Source organism: Vigna angularis, chromosome 2 (genome assembly GCF_016808095.1).
Source record: "Vigna angularis cultivar LongXiaoDou No.4 chromosome 2, ASM1680809v1, whole genome shotgun sequence".
Taxonomy (NCBI): domain Eukaryota; kingdom Viridiplantae; phylum Streptophyta; class Magnoliopsida; order Fabales; family Fabaceae; genus Vigna; species Vigna angularis.
Window position 1 is genome coordinate 16,171,135 of NC_068971.1, and position 18,214 is coordinate 16,189,348.

The 18,214-nt window shown below is 36.9% G+C and overlaps 2 protein-coding genes across 2 annotated transcripts; one reads left to right on the forward strand and one right to left on the reverse strand.

Moving 5' to 3' along the window:
• Positions 1-827: 827 nt before the first annotated feature.
• On the reverse strand, positions 828-2,380 carry LOC128195292 (coatomer subunit beta'-2-like). The gene is made up of 6 exons (XM_052872533.1): positions 2,174-2,380; positions 1,903-2,051; positions 1,459-1,527; positions 1,144-1,294; positions 978-1,043; positions 828-860 (listed from the first exon to the last, which is right to left on the reverse strand). The coding sequence occupies exons 1-6, from the start codon at positions 2,363-2,365 to the stop codon at positions 828-830; spliced, it is 660 nt and encodes a 219-aa protein (XP_052728493.1). The 5' UTR covers positions 2,366-2,380.
• A 7,044-nt stretch (positions 2,381-9,424) lies between these two features.
• LOC108327310 (uncharacterized) lies at positions 9,425-11,585 on the forward strand. The gene is made up of 4 exons (XM_052872534.1): positions 9,425-9,820; positions 9,914-10,504; positions 10,623-11,159; positions 11,340-11,585. Exons 1-4 carry the CDS (start codon positions 9,425-9,427, stop codon positions 11,583-11,585), a joined length of 1,770 nt encoding a protein of 589 aa, XP_052728494.1.
• The last annotated feature ends 6,629 nt before the right edge of the window (positions 11,586-18,214 follow it).

Genomic DNA, 18,214 nt, shown 5'->3' on the forward strand with positions numbered 1-18,214 from the left:
TCAAAATAAACCAAAAGAAACCTCATCAAACATTGTCTTTAAATATCAAAATACACCAAAAGAAAATTGATAAAACATTGTCTTTCAACATTAAACATTACATCAAATATAAAACACTATCTTGAAAATGAAAGTCCTAACACTCTCTGCTAATTAGGCATCAATTGATTGCTGAGTAGGAAGCACAGTAGATTGCTCACACTACAAAAAAGAAGGGCATTACCGAAGGCCAGAAGCCCTCGGAAACAGCCCAAAACCGTTGGTAAAAGGTAATTACCGAAGGCTTATCGACGGCCAAAGAGCCCTCGGTAAATCCCTTGTCGCTAACATTTACCGAGGGCTTTCGCCCTTCGGTAATTACCGAGGGCCAAAAGCCTTCGGTAATTACCGAAGGGCAAAAGCCTTCGGTAATTTCCGAAGGGCGAAAAAAAAAAAACAGGGCGTTGGGCTGCTGCAGAATGTGATGCATATATATCTAAACTAAAGCTCTACAAAGTAAAACAGCAAAAGAACCAAAAATGTAGCTTTTGTATTGAGTTGAGAAAATTATGTCCCACTTTATCTCAAATTTAAGTTTAAAACATATAATACTTCAGTTCAAGCTTACCTGTGACTAAATCAATTATGTAAGCACTCAACCAAACACCCTAAATTTTGCATCTCAACGCTTGCCACTACATATTGGTATATAAACAAGTTCTAAACGGGGATGGAATTTAATCTTATATGTTACTCAATCTTTATGTAACATGATGTTTCATGATTCATGATTCATGAAACATGAGAAAAATGCCGATGATGAGGTCAATGTAAATGTACCAAAATGTCTAATTTGCTAAATCATGTACAAATGCTACTTTCTGAATTTGCCAAATTTTGCATTAGAGCAAAAATAATTAAAAATAGAAAATTTGTAATTAAAAATAGAAAAACCAGGCAACAAAATGAAACAAAATATAAAAAGCATATTAACTCACTTGGGGATAGAGATCACATGTGCCCAACTCCTTAACAGCTAAAGGTAACCTTTCTCCGTCAGCAGTCTAAGAAGCATAGTACTTGCACATGTCACTAAAAATAAAGAGAACTTGACAGTTCTTGCTAGCAAATTAATCAGCCAAAATTTTATTATAGAGTTCACACCTCAACATCTGCTCCTACACCTTTTATATTGACAGTCTGAATTTCATTATGCTTAGCCCAAATAATTTTTCCGCAGTTGTCCATGCTAGCCACAGGTACCTCTCGACCAAGTTTAACCATAATTGTTCCTTCATCATAGCCAATCACAACTCTGTTTGAACGCACCCAATAATTTTGGTTATGAAAAAAGAGTAAAGGCAAGGAAACTTCATAATACAGGCTCAATTTGCCACAGCAATCTCCCACTCACACTGTTCAAGGGCATAAAAAAATTTATTAAGAAATTGCAAAAAAATTATCCACAAAAAAGCTCACCGACGTGAACCCTTCAAGTATCCAATAGCCCAAACTCTTTCAAGGCCATAGTTTAATGTGTTTTCCAGCCTACAAGCAGATCAAACCATAAAACAAATTTTGAAAATATACTTCCAATAAATATAGCAACAGCTTAAAACCAGACACCTGAATATGTCCTATCAATCTCAATATGTGCTATCTTAATTTTAAATCACATCTAGACATTATAGTCACCAAAATAAACCTTTCCACTCTTTTTATGTGCTTATACAAACAGAATAAACAAAAAGGGCAGACCCATATAAGTTTTATTCTCTAAGGTCAAAAGTCAACCATAAACAAATAATCCAATTTCCAACACAAGTGATGACTATTGAAGAAAAAAAATCTAGAGGAAAGTGACAAATGCAATAAGCATAATATTAAACCTCATAACTCAGTAATCTATGCATTCCACTTTACCTATAAGTTGTGGAGTGCCATATGCGTACTGTACCATCTTCAGAACCAGTAATGATTATAGGAAGTTCAGGATGGAAGCATACAGCAGATACATTGTGTGTGTGACCATCTAGGGTCTGGACACAACCTTTGGTCTGATAATCCCATACCTGTTTCGTAAGTTTCAACTGTTATTCCTCTTCATATGTTATATGCATATATGTATGTATATAATTGCATAAACAGATAAATCAAAGAAGCAAACAAACAAAAACAAATATTAAAACAAAACCTTGGCAGTGTGATCATCAGAACCAGTGATTAGATATGGTTTGTCACCACCTGTAAAATAATCAACACAATTTACTCCTTTCTGATGCGCATCCAATGTAAAATTAGGGTCAGGTGAGCCAAGATTCCAAATCTGAAAAAGAAGAAAACAGTTGTAATCAGTATGTGCTTCAAATACTTTGACCTTATCCATCGTGTTATAATTATATACACGAATAAACATATCATCAGCTCCGGCAACAACCCATTGTCTGCGTGCAATAAACTTGGCTGATCTAACTGCAAAATCATGTTGCATAAGAGCTCTAGTGGTTTTTAGAAAATGCATCAAGAGCTAGTTATACAAAACAAATGGATTAAATAAAATTCATAACTTCATGTACCTTGTAACTTAGTAACCTCAAAAGATTTGGCCATGGTCTGAAATATAATAAATAAAATTATGTTAATAACAGAAGCAAATGTCCATTGAAATTAACAACAACCCGTTTAAAGCAACAGTTTTGTGAAGAATTTAAATATAAAACAGGAAACTGAGAAACTAACATCCCTTATTGACAATCTATGAAGATACAAGGAATGTGTCATAAGCTATGATATTATAAACAAACAGCCAAGACCAAGACCCATCATAGAAAAGCAAGACTACAAATCCTAACCCGATACACTAGAAACTGAAAAAATCAAGCTTGCGTGATATGAAGTTTTAAAAGCAAAGGAAATGCCAAACGATGATCATAATATCTACAGTTATTCAAATTTTATCAATCTATGAAAATGTGCTTAAGTCTCACAGCTCAACAGAAAGCCTTATAAAGGCATCCAAAATATTCAGAATCACATAATTTTATCTAAATGTATTCCAAACACAGACTCTGGGATCTCGTAAATAAGATTATTTACTGGTCTTACATTTGGAACTTCAAAAGGGTGTGATATGGATTAAAAAAACACACAGTATACTCATCAAATATTGACCAGTATGTAAATTTCACACAAGTCCCAGTTTCTATTCATTTTAAAGTACAAAATACAATAACATTTTCTAACCATGCTTCAAGACAAAATCACTTAAAGAGCACCATTTATTCGTTCAATATTTTCTCCATGTAATGAATCACTACATCATACAGTATTATATGCAATCAATCATATAATATAGATACTTGAAGATTTTGAAGGAATCATGATGAATACAAGAGAAGAATGAAAGAAGAAAGAAATGAGCTTTTGCTGAACTCCCAGTCTTTCAAGTGCAAACTCAAACTCAATCTCAATCTCAATCTCAGACTCCAATTCCAAATTTTTACTTTTAACTCATACATATGCAAAGTCAATTTCATTTTTATTTCATAATTAATTATAACAAACCTACAGTTTCACAACCACACACTCTTGTCCCCTTCGCAGACCGGCAGAGCCACCACAAAAACAGCCGTAGCGCGTCTTGCTACCTCCATCACCATCGCAATGCTATTCGCTCCAGATCTACCAACCTTCAGTGAGACTGTCGTTGCCGCTGCGATCCGGACATCTCCCACGAACCCCGAAACCTGCGTCAACGAACCCAGCCGCAAAACCCCCAAATCGGCGTCAACCAACCCAACCGCAAAACCACCAAACCGGCCTTAGCGAACCTAGGCTTAGAACTCCAAACCGTCATCTTCAATCCCAGCCAAAGAATCCCCAAACCAGTGTCAACCAACCAACCCTCACTTGTCCCAGAATCGCTCAATATTGGAGGGCACGAGCAGAATAAGGAAGGGAAGGGGGAAGCTTCAGAGAAGAGAACAAAGGGGAGGGAAATTGGAAAATTTGGAGAAAACGACGAAGCGTGAAGAAAATGAAACTGGGAACGAAAATTCCAATCTGAGACTTAAATTAGAGAGAATGTTACCGAGGGCTTACGAGCCTTCGCTAATCATCTCAATACCGAGGGCTTCAAAGCCTTCGGTAATATGCCGTTTGTAAATTGCGTTTTTCCAGTAGTGTGAGTAGGAAGCACATTTGCTGGTGGAGATATTGTGACTTCAGTTTCTTGTGATGGAGATATTGTTACTTCAATTTGTTGTACATGAGTTGATTGCTAAGTAGGAAGAACATTTGTTGGAGGTCTTTGTGGACAAATTTTTTTATTGTGTCCAAGTTGCTTGTAGAGACCATATCTTTTTCTGGTCCTACCCTTTATTAATTCACTTTCATTCGTCTTCATCTCCCAAGCCTCTAGTCTTCGTTTCTTCTTAGGCCTTCCTAACATTGTTTGGGGGTAATACATCTGGATATGATGTAATTTCCCAGACATGTTGACCATTGATAAGATCTTTTGTTTGTAGGTATCTTCATATGTTGACTTCCTAAACCAATGCCCAATGTTTTCTTCTACATTTAAATTCAAAAATTTCATTGCAGTAATGGCGTGAGTGCAAGGAATGACAATAATGGTTCATTTTCTACACGTGTAGTCCATTTTGTCAGCTTTGACAACAAATTGCTCCCTAAATTGAGAAGTGTGTCTGACTTCAAATAATTTATCTGATGACCACCTTTCATGAATACAAATTGACAACACAATTAGCAATAAAGTAGTGATCATTTGAACTTAAGTTAATTATGTCATTAAAGTTACTTCAATATCCAATGCGCCTATGAAGAGGGCGCCCAAGCGTCCATGCTTCACCACCAGTGCTGAGGGGCCCAGAAAAGGGCAACCAGGCGTCCTTGAGCCTTCTACAACCTTCTACTCTGGTGCTTTTGCTGCCCTTCCTAGGTTCCAACTCCTTGATACTTTATTCCTCTTCCAAAATATACCAATAGCCTACAAATTTGAGGGAATCAATGATAAAAATCATTAAGTGTAACCTCTATTCAGTTATTTACCAAATTCAACTAAAACAAGAGTTTAAGCAAGTTTCAAAGTCAAAGAGAGTTGATTTAGTATCAAAATTGCATCATAGATAACAATAAATTCAACCATTCTTAGCGATCAAGTATTTAAATGCCTCCAAATTGAACTCTTTAATGTTTCTCTTTTCAGACTCCCATTAGTGTGGATATGTGGTTGTTGCTACCCTCTACATGAGACGTTCAAGGATTTTCCAATGAAAATTTTTCTAAAGTTTGAATACGAATGTCTAACACAAAATCTTTGTTCTACCCTAAGTAGAACATCTTGAATAGTTGGCAAAAGACCTTAACATTTTAAAATAGTCAAGTTAGCTCACTTATATGTCAAATTTATTGTAATTAAAATTTGTTAACACTGACCTTTTGTTGGTCTGAAATAAATGTGCATGATGGACACACAACTTGCCCACCAAGATCCTGAATGAGAAGCTCCAAGAACCAAGTCCACGAGTCTTTGTTTTCTACCTCAACAATAGCATATGTTGTGGGCAAAATTTGTTCATTTGCATCTTTTCCAACTATTGTTAGCAACTCCCTCCATATTTTCCTTTCAAGAAGCATCCATCCAACCCAATAATGGGTCTAAAAAAATGAAGCTATCTTTGCATGCCTTCAAGCATGCATAAAATCTATTGAAGATTAACTCATTGTTACTGTTTTCAACTTTTATTTTCACTGTTGAACTTGGATTAGTTCTCAAAAGCTCATGACCATAATCATAAATTCTTCTAAATTGTTCCTTGAATGACCCGTCAACATTATCTTTTGCAATGACTCTTTCCCTATGTTAAGATGTCGGCAAGTGTACCGAATCGTATCAAGTAATATAAAATGGTAAGACCAAGTATCGTATCCCAAAGGACTCACGATTACACAATTGTGTAATTGCTTAACTAATTAAGACTTAAGAAGAACAATTTTTGGGTTTTCAATGCAAAACAAGAAAGTAAATATGAATGCAAATTGATCAATTGAGGCTAAACACTAGAATGAATGGATGAAGTTGAAAATATGAGATGAGTATGTTGTTGGGGTTTAGATTTCACCTAGTTTACTCTCATGCATACAAGAATTCACCTTCTTCATTCAATTGTTAACGTCACTTTCTAAAGTACTTAAAACCTGATCCCTCGACGAAGAAAGCCTATCCTTAATTACTAGACCACAATCCCTTGCATCCCTAATAATTAATTCTACGATTAGAAGCTTAAGACGACCAAAACTCATATCCCCATCCCTGAGCAAAACTGCTTTTGGGAGCAATTCTCCAGAACCTGAATTGTAAGATACCTCCCGGTACTCATGCAAATCATACATCATGTCATGAATGAGTTAAACATAACAAGCATTGAGCAAGAAGAATTACCCTAACAATTAATGAAAGAAGAATATGTAATTAAAACCAATTCAAATATATGAGAGTTTAAGAGGTTACATCTTTCCCAACAACAAATAAGGTTTAGTTCTCCATTATCATGGAAAAACTAGATGAACAATGGGATGAAAGAATGAAAGAGATAGAAAAACCCTAGAAAGAGAAGAGGAGAGCCATCACATCCCCAAATCTACCCCCAAAGGGTCAAAAGTGTATTTCTTCGTTCAAGCCATCGAAAGATAAAATCCCTAGAACGCCCAAGTCCTTAAATAGATCAAAATAATAACAGAAAACAGGTCCAAGTCCACGTCGTTGGTGCTCAACGCCCTAAGTGGGGTGCCCAGGCGTGGTGCGAGACAAAACTAACGCTCAGGCGCCTTGACTGGGCGCTCAGGCACCATGGGTACAAAGCTGGCGCTCAAGTGCCCAGACTAGGGCACTGAGGCGCCCTACACTAAATAAACTGGCGCTCAGGCGCCCAGAATGGGGTGCCGAGGCGCCTTGCGTGACCTCTTGTGCTCATTTTTTGATGGTTTAACTGTCCCTCTTGAATTCCAACCCCTTGATACTTTTGCTCTTCTTCCAAATCATACTAATAACCTACAAAATCAAGGGAAATTATTGATAAAATCATAAAGTATACCCTCTACTCACTTATTCAGAAAACTAAACTAAAAACATGAGTTCAAGCAAGCTTCTAAGTAAAAAAGGGTTGATTTAATATCAAAATCGAGTCACAAATAACAGTATTTTCAATCGTTATCACAACCTCAAACTTGAAACTTTGCTTGTCCTCAAGCAAAATGTAACTTGGCTTAAAAAAACTAATTGTTAATGGTAGAAAATACCGTTATTTGAGATGTACTTTTAATACTAAATACACCCTTTTTAACTTAGGAACTTGTTTGGACTCATGCTTTTTCATTAAGTTGTGTGAATAAGAGAGTTGAGGTTGTATTTAATGATTTTAGGACTAATTTTCCTTGTTTTGATAGGTAATGAGAGAATGCGGAAAGGAGAGATGAAGTGCTAAGGAGTTAGAGCTTAGAAGGGCCTGGAAAAACACCAAAAGGAGGAACCACAGGAAGCTTGGGTGCCCTATCTAGAGGCTTGAGCCTCGGAAAAACGACGTCCACCGCCCGGGCGCCCTCCTAGGTCACCTGAGCGGTGGGCCCCGAAGCCTGGGCGTCCAATTGAAGGCTCAAGCCCTACATGACGACCGTCCACCGCCCGGGCTCCCTAGTGTCGTGCGTTGCAAATCTCACCCAATTTTTGCTCTGTTTAGATTCTTTTGGATTGGGCCCTGTTTATACTCTTTCCGACTTTATTTAAAGGACCCAGGCGCTCTAGGTTTTGTATCTCTGGCTGGAGCAACACAACAACACACTCTTCTACTCTCTAAAGGCGGATTTGGAGGCGGGAGCTTCCTCTTCTACTTTTAGGGTTTCACTATCTCATGCTTTTCCCTTATTCATCTAGTTTCTCCATGTCTATGGGGATTTATACTCTATTTGTTGTTGGGGGATGATGTAACCTTGTGAACTCTCATGTATTTGAATTGATTCTTAATTTATATGCTTTTTCATTAATTGTTAGGGAATTCATCTATTTCACTGCATGCTCTATTTAACTCATTTAGTAGCATGATTTATAAATTGCATGAGTGCTGGGAGGTTCCTTACAATTCAGGTTCTTGTTGAATTCTCTCAAGGGTAATATTTCTCAGGGATGAGGGTATGAGTACTTGGTCGTCTTAAGCTCTGGATCTTCAGACTTAATTTTCTAAGAACAATAGGAATTGCACGAACTAGGAATTAAGGTAGACTTATTGCGCCGAGGGATCGGGTTCTAAGTAATTTACTGAGTGACGTTAACATTAATGTAAAAAGAAGAATTCTTATATACATGAGAGTAAACTTGGTGAAATCAAACCCGAACAACATATTCATCTCATATTAAACAATATGCGTTCATCTTTGTGTTACTATACTATTGATCAATTTTCATTTATATTTAATTTTATGTCTTTGCATTTGAAACCAACAATCTCGTTTTATTTAAGTCTTAATTAATTGAGTTATCACACAACTGTCTAGTGCCGAGAGTCTTCAGGGATACGATACTTGGTCTTACCATTTTATATTACTTGTGCAATTTGGTACACTTGCCAATCCATTAATAAGTTTTTGACGCCGTTGTCGGGGACTCATTGTTTAAAATATTCTATTTATGTGATTCTTAATTAATTTTGGCTTTATTCTATTTTACTTTATTTTATTTTATTTGATTTATTTTATTCTATTTTATTTTATTTTCATCTCTTTTATTTTTATTTTTATTTTTGTGCTAACAATATTGTTTAGGGTTTTGTGTCTAGTGCTTGCAGGATGCAATTAAGACAAGAAGTTAATTATATGGACACTCAATTCCACCAAGGTAATTTCAACTACTGGTGGGAACCTCACTCAAACATGGGACCAGGTCACTTTGGACAAGCTGCCAGACAACAACAATGGCAGCAACAACCCTCTCTATAAGAAAGATGTGCTAAGATGGATGACACACTTCAATAGTTAATGCAGATGTCTGATTCTCATCATAAAAGAAATCAGGCGACATTCAGAAGGATAGGGAGCCAGCTTGATCACATAATTCAGAAGTTGGACGATCTTGGGAGTAACATGAAAGCTAACTCCAGAAAGGAATGCAAAGCTGTTATTACTAGAAGTGGCAAGATTTTAGATGAGAAAAAAATAGAGAGAAAAGAAAAAGAGAGATTGAGTGAGAAAGATTAAAATGAGAGGAAAAAAGAAGAGAGTGAGAAAAAAGAAAATGAGAGAGAAAAAGAAGAGAGAGAGAAAAGCAAAATAGAGAGAGGAAGAAGAGAGGAAAAAGAAAGACTCTTATGAAAAACCCCTTCCTTACCAAAAGAATTATTCCAGGAAGGAAAAAGAAAAACAGTTTGAGCGTTTCATGAAAATCTTCAAGAAATTGGAGATTAATATACCCTTCTCTAAGGCTTTGCAACAAATGCCTTCATATTCTAAATTTTTGAAGGAGCTCCTCACAAAGAAAAGGAAGTACATTGAAGAAGAAACCATTGAAGTTCAAGGAAATTGCAGTGCTATCATACAAAAACTCTTACCTCCCAAGTTTAAAGATCCAGGAAGCTTCACTATTCCTTGCACTATAGGGAATATATCTGTTGGGAAAGCACTTATTGATCTGGGAGCCAATATTAATCTCATGCCGCTTTCCATGTTTGAAAAGGTTGAAGGGTTGGAACTCAAGCCTACTTGGATGACTCTTCAACTTGTAGACACATCTTTGAAATATCCTTATAGGTTAGCTGAAGATGTGCTTGTGAAGGTAGACAAATTTCTTTTTCCTGTGGACTTTGTCATCATGGAGATGGAGGAGGACGTGAATGTGCCTCTTATTCTTGGGAGACCTTTTATGAAGACAGTAAGAGTTTTGATTGATGTGGAAAATGGCAAACTGAAGGTGAGAGTACAGGATGAAGAAGTAAATTTTGATGTCTTTAAAGCCATGTCTCACCCAAAAGATGATAATGAATGTTTTCATCTTGATTCACTTGATGAAATTTGCATGATACAAGAAAACAACGCAAGTAATACTCTTTCTTTGGAGGAGATACTAGTTGACACTTGTGAAGAGTTAAATGAAAAAGAAGAGGAACTAATGGATGAGTGCTTGACTGATTTGGAAGAATTACAAAAGGTTCCTTTGCAAAACATAGAAGAAAAAGTCAAAGGAAGCAAAGTGGAGTTGAAGATGCTACCGCCACACTTGAAGTATGCGTTTCTAGAAGAAGGAGGAAACAAACCAGTTATCATCAGCAACTCTCTCTCTCCCAAAGAAGAAGAAAAGTTGGTAGAAATACTCAAAGCCAACAAAGGAGCTATTGGATGGTCAATCTCAGATCTCAAAGGCATAAGTCCAACATATTACATGCACAAAATATTTATGGAAGATGACTGCAAACCAGTTGCTCAACCACAGAGAAGGTTAAATCCAGTGATGAAGAAGGAGGTGAGATCCAAAAGACCATGAAAAGACGGCTTTCACTTGCCCATTTGGAGTTTTTGCTTACAGAAAAATGTCGTTTGGGTTATGTAATGCTTCAGCTACTTTTCAGAGATGTATGCAGGCAATCTTTGCAGAATTGATAGAAAAATGCATTGAAGTTTTTATGGATGATTTTTCAGTGTTTGGCAGTTCCTTCCATGAGTGTTTATCTAACCTGGATGTTGTACTTAAAAGATGCACCCAATCCAATCTTGTTCTTAATTGGGAAAAATGTCACTTTATGGTAAATGAAGGCATTGTTTTGGGTCATAAAATTTCTTCCAAGGGAATTGAGGTTGACAGAGCCAAAGTGGAGGTTATTGAAAAACTTCCACCACCAACCAATGTGAAGGGAATCAGAAGCTTTTTGGGTCATGTTGGTTTTTATAGAAGATTCATCAAAGACTTTTCAAAGATTGCCAAACCACTGAGCAACCTCCTTGTTAAAGACGCACAATTTGTGATGGATGATGAGTGCCTTAAGGCATTTGATGTCTTGAGGAAAAAGTTGATTTCTGCCTCAGTAATTGTATCTCCTGATTGGAACCAAGATTTTGAGCTGATGTGTGATGCCATCAATTATGCTATAGGAGCTGTTCTTGGCCAAAGAAGAGAGAAGGTATGTCACACTATTTATTATGCAAGCAAGGTTTTGAATGAAGCCCAGTTGAATTATGCCACCATAGAAAAATAATTTCTTGCTATTGTGTATGCCTTGGAGAAATTTAGACCTTATCTCATTGGGTCTAAAGTGATTATCTACACAGACCATGTAACTATAAAGTATTTGCTGACCAAGCCGGATTCTAAGCCGCGGTTGATTAGATGGGTACTTCTGCTACAAGAGTTTGATGTGGAAATCCGTGACAAGAAGGGAAGTAAAAATGTAATTGCGAATCACTTATCTCGGTTGGTTAACAATGAAGTTACAAGAAAGGAAGAAGAAATCTGGGAATCCTTCTCGGATGAAACACTTATGTATATTCAACAAAGACCGTGGTTTGCTGATATGGCCAATTTCAAAGCTGTAGGAGTAATCCCATAAGATCTCAATTGGCAACAAAGAAAAAAGTTTTTACATGATGCCAAACAGTTTATTTGGGATGATCCTTACTTGTTAAAAATTGGGGCAGATAATCTTCGAAGGCGTTGTGTTACTAAGTAAGAAGTGGAAGGAATTTTATGACATTGTCATGACTCACCTTATGGGCGTAAATTTTAGTGGAGAAGGAACAATTGTAAAAGTACTTTAGTCAGGATTTTATTGGCCTACTGTGTTTAAAGATGCTCATAATCATGCCAAAAACTGTGATAAGTGTCAAAGGATGGGGAATATCTCCAAACGTCATGAAATGCCACTGTAAGGAATATTAGAAGTTGAAGTTTTTGATTACTGGGGCATAGACTTTGTTGGACCTTTTCCACCCTCTTTCAATAATGAATATATATTGGTGGCAGTGGATTATGTGACCAAATGGGTGGAAGCCCTGGCTTGTCCCATGAATGATTCTAAAACTATTATTAAATTTCTGAAAAAGCAAATTTTTTCCGAGTTTGGAATGCCCTGAGTACTCATTAGTGATGGAGGATCTCGATTTTGCAATTTTCAGCTGATAAGGGTACTCAAGAACTATGGTGTGAGACACAAGGTAGCTACACCTTATCATCCATAGACAAACGGGCAAGCAAAAGTTTTAAATAGGGAGATAAAAAGGATTCTAGAAAAGACAATTGCCTCATCAAGAAAGGATTGGTCTTAGAAATTAGATGATGCCCTGTGGGCCTATAGAACTGCAATGAAGACATCTATTGAATTATCTCGTTTCCAAATGGTCTATGGAAAGGCATGTCACCTTCTGGTGGAGATGGAACATCGAGCTTTGTGAGCCTTAAAATTCTTGAATTATGATCCTGGTGACACTGCTGAAAAGAGAAGAAGGAAACTTATTGAGCTTGAGGAGATGTGACTACATGCCTATGATTCCTCAAAGAACTACAAAGAAAAGATGAAATTTTATCATGACAAGAAACTGGTGAAGAAAGTCTTTAATCCAGGATAGAGGGTGTTGTTGTTCAATTCAAGACTGAAACTTTTCCCTGGAAAGTTGAAGTCCAATTGGTCTGGTCCATTTATGATCAAGAATGTTCTCCCACATGGAGCAATTAAGTTAACAGACCCTTCCTCTGAAGATCCATAAAGAAGTTGGGTTGTCAATGGACAACGTCTCAAGCATTATCTTGGTGGTGAGGTGGAACGCTTGTCCACAGTCATGGAATTGGTTGATCCAGATTGAGCTTATTGGGTCAAGCTAGTGACGTTAAAGAAACGCTTATTGGGAGGCAACCCAGCTTTCTAAACTTTTCTTTTTAATCTTTTGTTTTGTTATTTGTTTTCTTTTTAATCAATTGTTATGTTATTGTACTTTGCTTGAATGAATTACACTACTTTAATTCAACTATGCCGTGTTTTGTGATGAGTATTTCTTTGTGATATTCTAGTGTATTGATTATGATGCATGATGTGATAATATACAGGTGATGGCTCACAATTTATGAAACATGTGCTTAAGGTAAAATTTGATTGAGATACTGAGCATGATGTTTTTCTGAATTCTGGGACTTGAGAGTTTACCTGTGTGAGTTTTGAGCTTCAGAGTTGTTGTGAATAATTGTTATTAGTTTGGAAGCATGAATGATTTTGCTTAAATTTTCTTTGATTGAACTACTTGCTTGCAGGTTCCATATGATCAAGGCCATATTTTTTTATCCCTTAATTTTTTTAGCCTACTCATGAATTTTTCTAAATAAAAAGAGAACAGTTTGTTCCATCCTTTGAAACTTTAGCCTTAAGCATGTTTTGAAAACCCTGTTTTAAATTCTTTACCTTGAGTTGAGTTGAGAATATTTGTGAGGTATTGATAAAGGTTCAAGTTTGGTGTTGCTAGAAAAATAAGCAATGAGCACAAAGAAAAAGAAAAAGAAAAATCAAAAGAAAATAAAAATGAAAAGAAAAGAAAGAAAAATGAAATGAAAAGAAAAAGAGCTTCTTGAAAAGAGAACCTGTCTATAAGTGTTAAATTCATAAATATCTCTTTTAACTCAAGGATTTTGCATTCCTGAAAAACAATGTTTCTTCTTAGCCCAGCCAAGTTACAAGCAAAGAAAAGCCCTTGTGATGAAAACCTGCTTGTGAGTATGTTTGATTTTGGTTAAATGAAAGGCAATGTGACATTGTTATAGCATAGTAAAAGAAACACCAACACCTCACTATACACCTGTGAGTTGAGTGATACACTTTTGAGTGCTTGAGTGAAACACTTTTTAGGTGAGGAATATTTCTCTGAATTTATGATTGCATCTTTGTTTGGTTGATTGATCATTCTTAAGGATAACATCTGTTGAAACATATGAGCATCACATTGATTTTGATTGAATTAAGGCATCTGCACATCTTGACTGAGATCTTTATGCTGAATTGATAAAAGTGATTTCTTGTCTTGGAAGGAAAAGTTTTTGAAAAATGCTTAGTCATTGTAGTGATTGTTCTGAAAAGCTGAGTTACATTCTGTTTTTGATGGATGAGTGGTCCGAGAAGTGACCGAAGGCGCGATGCGGACTCCTCGAAGCTTCCTCGACGAAGAAAGACGCAGCGGAACGGTGACGAAAACTCGAAGAAGAACAAGGAACAGAGGATTAAACTTGATAGAAACCCTAGAAGAAGAAGGAAACCTATTATGGATCGATTGATCGGTGTAAATCAAAGTGTAATCGGTGGAAAAGGTTCCTAATGGTGAAGACAAGGTTTTAATCGGTGAAATCGAAGGAAAATGGTGAAAAGGAGTAGAAACCCTAACGGAGGGTTTAGATCTATGAATATTTTGGTGGAAAATGGAGGATAGAGGAAATGTAGATGATTTTGTGAGTGAAGAAGGCTTACCGTGATGATGAAAGGCTCTCGAAGAAGACGAACGCTCCCGCGAACGTCGAAGACGAGAATGAAAATGGAGGTCCTGCGAGTGAGAAATGCTCTCAGCAAGAGAAGATGTCGATATGGTAAAGTGAGAGTGCGAATCACAAAATGAAGATGTGGCGAGGAGTGATGACGAGTGCCACAAGGAAGAAATGTAGCTGCTGAGGCGCCTCACGCAGAGGAAATGGATTGATGGAGAAGCGACGTGGAGGAAAGCAATTAATGGAAGCACGGTGAAAAGCTAATGGGAAATGAGAAGTGGAGGTGTGTGCTTGGAAGGTGGCTACATGGAGTCTTCAGACTCTCTAGCATGTGACTTCCAAGAGAGAACAGTTTCTGATTCAGAAAACTCAATTCTCATTAATCTCAACAGTGTCAATTACAAGAGAGGAACTGGGTATTTATAGTAACCCATGCTCCTTACAAGCTAAAATACAAACACAATAAAATGTGAAAACTACAAAAAGCGGACACTGAGGAAAGTACATCAAGCAGGATTCCATCAGTTTTGCTTGAGGACAAGCAAAGTTCTAAGTTTGGGGTTGTGTTAACGGTTGAAAATACCGTTATTTGGGATCTAATTTTAATACTAAATACACCATTTTTCACTTAGAAACTTTCTTGGACTCATGCTTTTTCATTAAGTTGTATGAATAAGAGAGTTGAGGTTGAATTTAATGATTTTATGACTAATTTCCCTTGTTTTGATAGGTAATGAGAGATTGCGGAAAGCAGAGATGAAGTGCTAAAGAGGTAGAGCTTAGAAAGGCCTGGAAAAGACCCAAAAGCAAGAATCGCACGAAGTTCCCCCTATCTAGAGGCTTGAGCCTCGGAAAAACGACGTCCACCGCTCGGGCGCCCTCCTAGGCCGCCTGAGCGGCAAGCCCTGAAGCCTGGGTGTCCAATTGAAGGCTCAAGCCCTACATGAGGACCGTCCACCGTCCGGGCGCCCTAAATGGGGCGCCCGAGCGTCGTGCGTCGCAGATCCGACCCAATTTTTGCTCTGTTTAGACTCTTTTGGATCGGGCCCAATTTTAGACTCTTTTGGATCGGGCCCTATTTCTACTCTTTTTCGACTTTATTTAAAGGACCCAGGCGCTCTAGGTTTTGTATCTCTGGCTGGAGCAACACAACAGCACATTCTTCTACTCTTTAAAGGCGGATCTAGAGGCGGGAACTTCCTCTTTTACTTTTAGGGTTTCACTATCTCATGCTTTTCGATTATTCATCTAGTTTCTCCATGTCTATGTGGAACTAAACTCTATTTGTTGTTGGGGCATGATGTAACCTTGTGAACTGTCATGTATTTGAATTGATTCTTAATTTATATGCTTTCTCATTTAGTAGCATGATTTATGAATTGCATGAGTGCCGGGAGGTTCCTTACAATTCAGGTTCTTGTTGAATTCTCCCAAGGGTAATATTTCTCAGGGATGAGGGTATGAGTACTTGGTCGGCTTAAGCTCTTGATCTTCAGATTTAATTTTCTAGGAACGCTAGGAATTGCACGAACTAGGACTTAAGGCAGACTTATTGCGCCGAGGGATCGAGTTCTAAGTAATTTAGTGAGTGACGTTAACATTAATGTAAAAAGAAGAAATCTTATATACATGAGAGTAAACTTGGTGAAATAAAACCCGAACAACATATTCATCTCATATTAAACAACATCCGTTCATCTTTGTGTTACTCTACTATTGATCAATTTGCATTCATATTTAATTTTATGTCTTTGCATTTGAAACTAACAATCTCGTTTTATTTAAGTCTTAATTAATTGAGTTATCAGACAACTGTCTAGTGCCGAGAGTCTTCAGAGTTACGATACTTGGTCTTACCATTTTATATTACTTGTGCGATTTGGTACACTTGCCAATCCATCAACAATAATCATACTACAATGGTCAAGCATATCAAAAAGCATTTTCTTTTTAGACAAGTAAATCACTCATGAATGCTCATCATAGAAAGATTAGTCAAGAAATAATGATGCTTTAGCCAATCAAGCTTGAACTATGGTGCTCACATAATCAAGAAATACACAACAGATGCAAGATTATGAGTAATCAACAACCAAGCAAAAATATCAAATACACTCACAAGCAAGTTATCATCACAAGGATTTTTTGAGGTTTGTATTGATGCCGGGCTAAGAGGAAAATTGGTTTCTCTAGACAACAAAATCCTTGACTTAAGAGAGTGCACAATTCATTTATTCTCATTAAAAATCAACTCTATTTCTTCTTTTATGTGAGAAACCAATTTTGAACGTATTCCCAACTTTATTTGCATTGAGCTTAACCTTTTCTTTTCTTTCTTTTCTTTTCTTTTGCTCTTTCTTTTGCCCAATGCTCTTTAATGAATTTCATAAAGTTCTTTTCGGTTTCTCACCACCCCAAACTTGAACCATTCTCCATTACCACAAAAACATACTCTACTTAAATAAAGGTAAGGATTTCAAAAAGGGTTTTTCCACTTTCAACTTTAAGCTCAAGGTTCAAAGGGTAAAGAGAAACATTGTTCTTTGTTAGATTCACCTATTGGCGTTGGCTTTAAGGAAAAAGAAAACATGACCTTGGTGATGTGTAACAAGCAAACGAGTGGTTCAATCGTAGAAAATTAGGCAAATTCAATCATGCTTCCAAAGCAATAACGTTCAATCAATCAAAACTCTGGAGCCCAATCTCTCACAGGCTAAATCAAGTTCCACAATTTGATAAACACCCTCTCTAGCATATTAATCACAATTGAAACCATGCATCTGTTTTTAACAATTATGAGTAGCCACCATTTATGCTTAAAAGCCTCACCAATCATTAACTCAACATGCATCCTAGAACAATAGAGCAAACACAAGAATAATACTCATCACAAAGAGTTTATCACATCATACCAAATCATTGCAGCACAATTCATTAAACAAAATAAACACAATTCAAATGATCCTTCTCATCTGAATTGTGCATAAAAAGTCCTGATCCAGCAGCATACATCAGTAGATGCGAATCCTTCTCATCAACATCTATCAGTAAATGTTGATCTTTCTCATCTTTATTGGCATCCCTTAGTAGATGTCGTTAGTAGCCTCCATCAGTAGACGCTTAATCACATAACATCTATCAGTAGATGCTTAATCTAGTAACATCCATTAGTAGATGCTCTCATCTGAATCTTCATCATCAAAGCATCCATCAGTAGATGCTTTAATCTAGTAGCATCCATCACTAGATGCTCCTCTTCATAGCAGCATCCATCAGTAGATGCCCTCATCTAAATCATCCTAGCATCCATCAGTAGATGCTATCATCTGAGTCCTCCTAGCATCCATCAGTAGATGCTGTCCAAAATCCATCAGTAGATGCTGTCATTACTGCAAAACAAAATCAAATCCAAACCACACAAATAATCAATTAAAAAGAAAAAGTTACAAATTGGGTTGCCTCCCAATAAGCGCTTGTTTAACGTCAAGAGCCTACACCATTAAGGACAATCGAGATTTTTGATATTGATGCTTTTCTTTCTTTCATCACACCAACAGTTTCCTAGTTACCATCTTTACTCTCCTTGAATAAGGACCCTCAATCTCAATAACTCCAATATCTTTAATATCTTTAATCACCCATAACCTGTTCTTGAATTTCACTAGTTTGCCAAGGTAGGGTTCATTATTTTCATGCACAGATTCTTGATGAACTAGTTTCTCT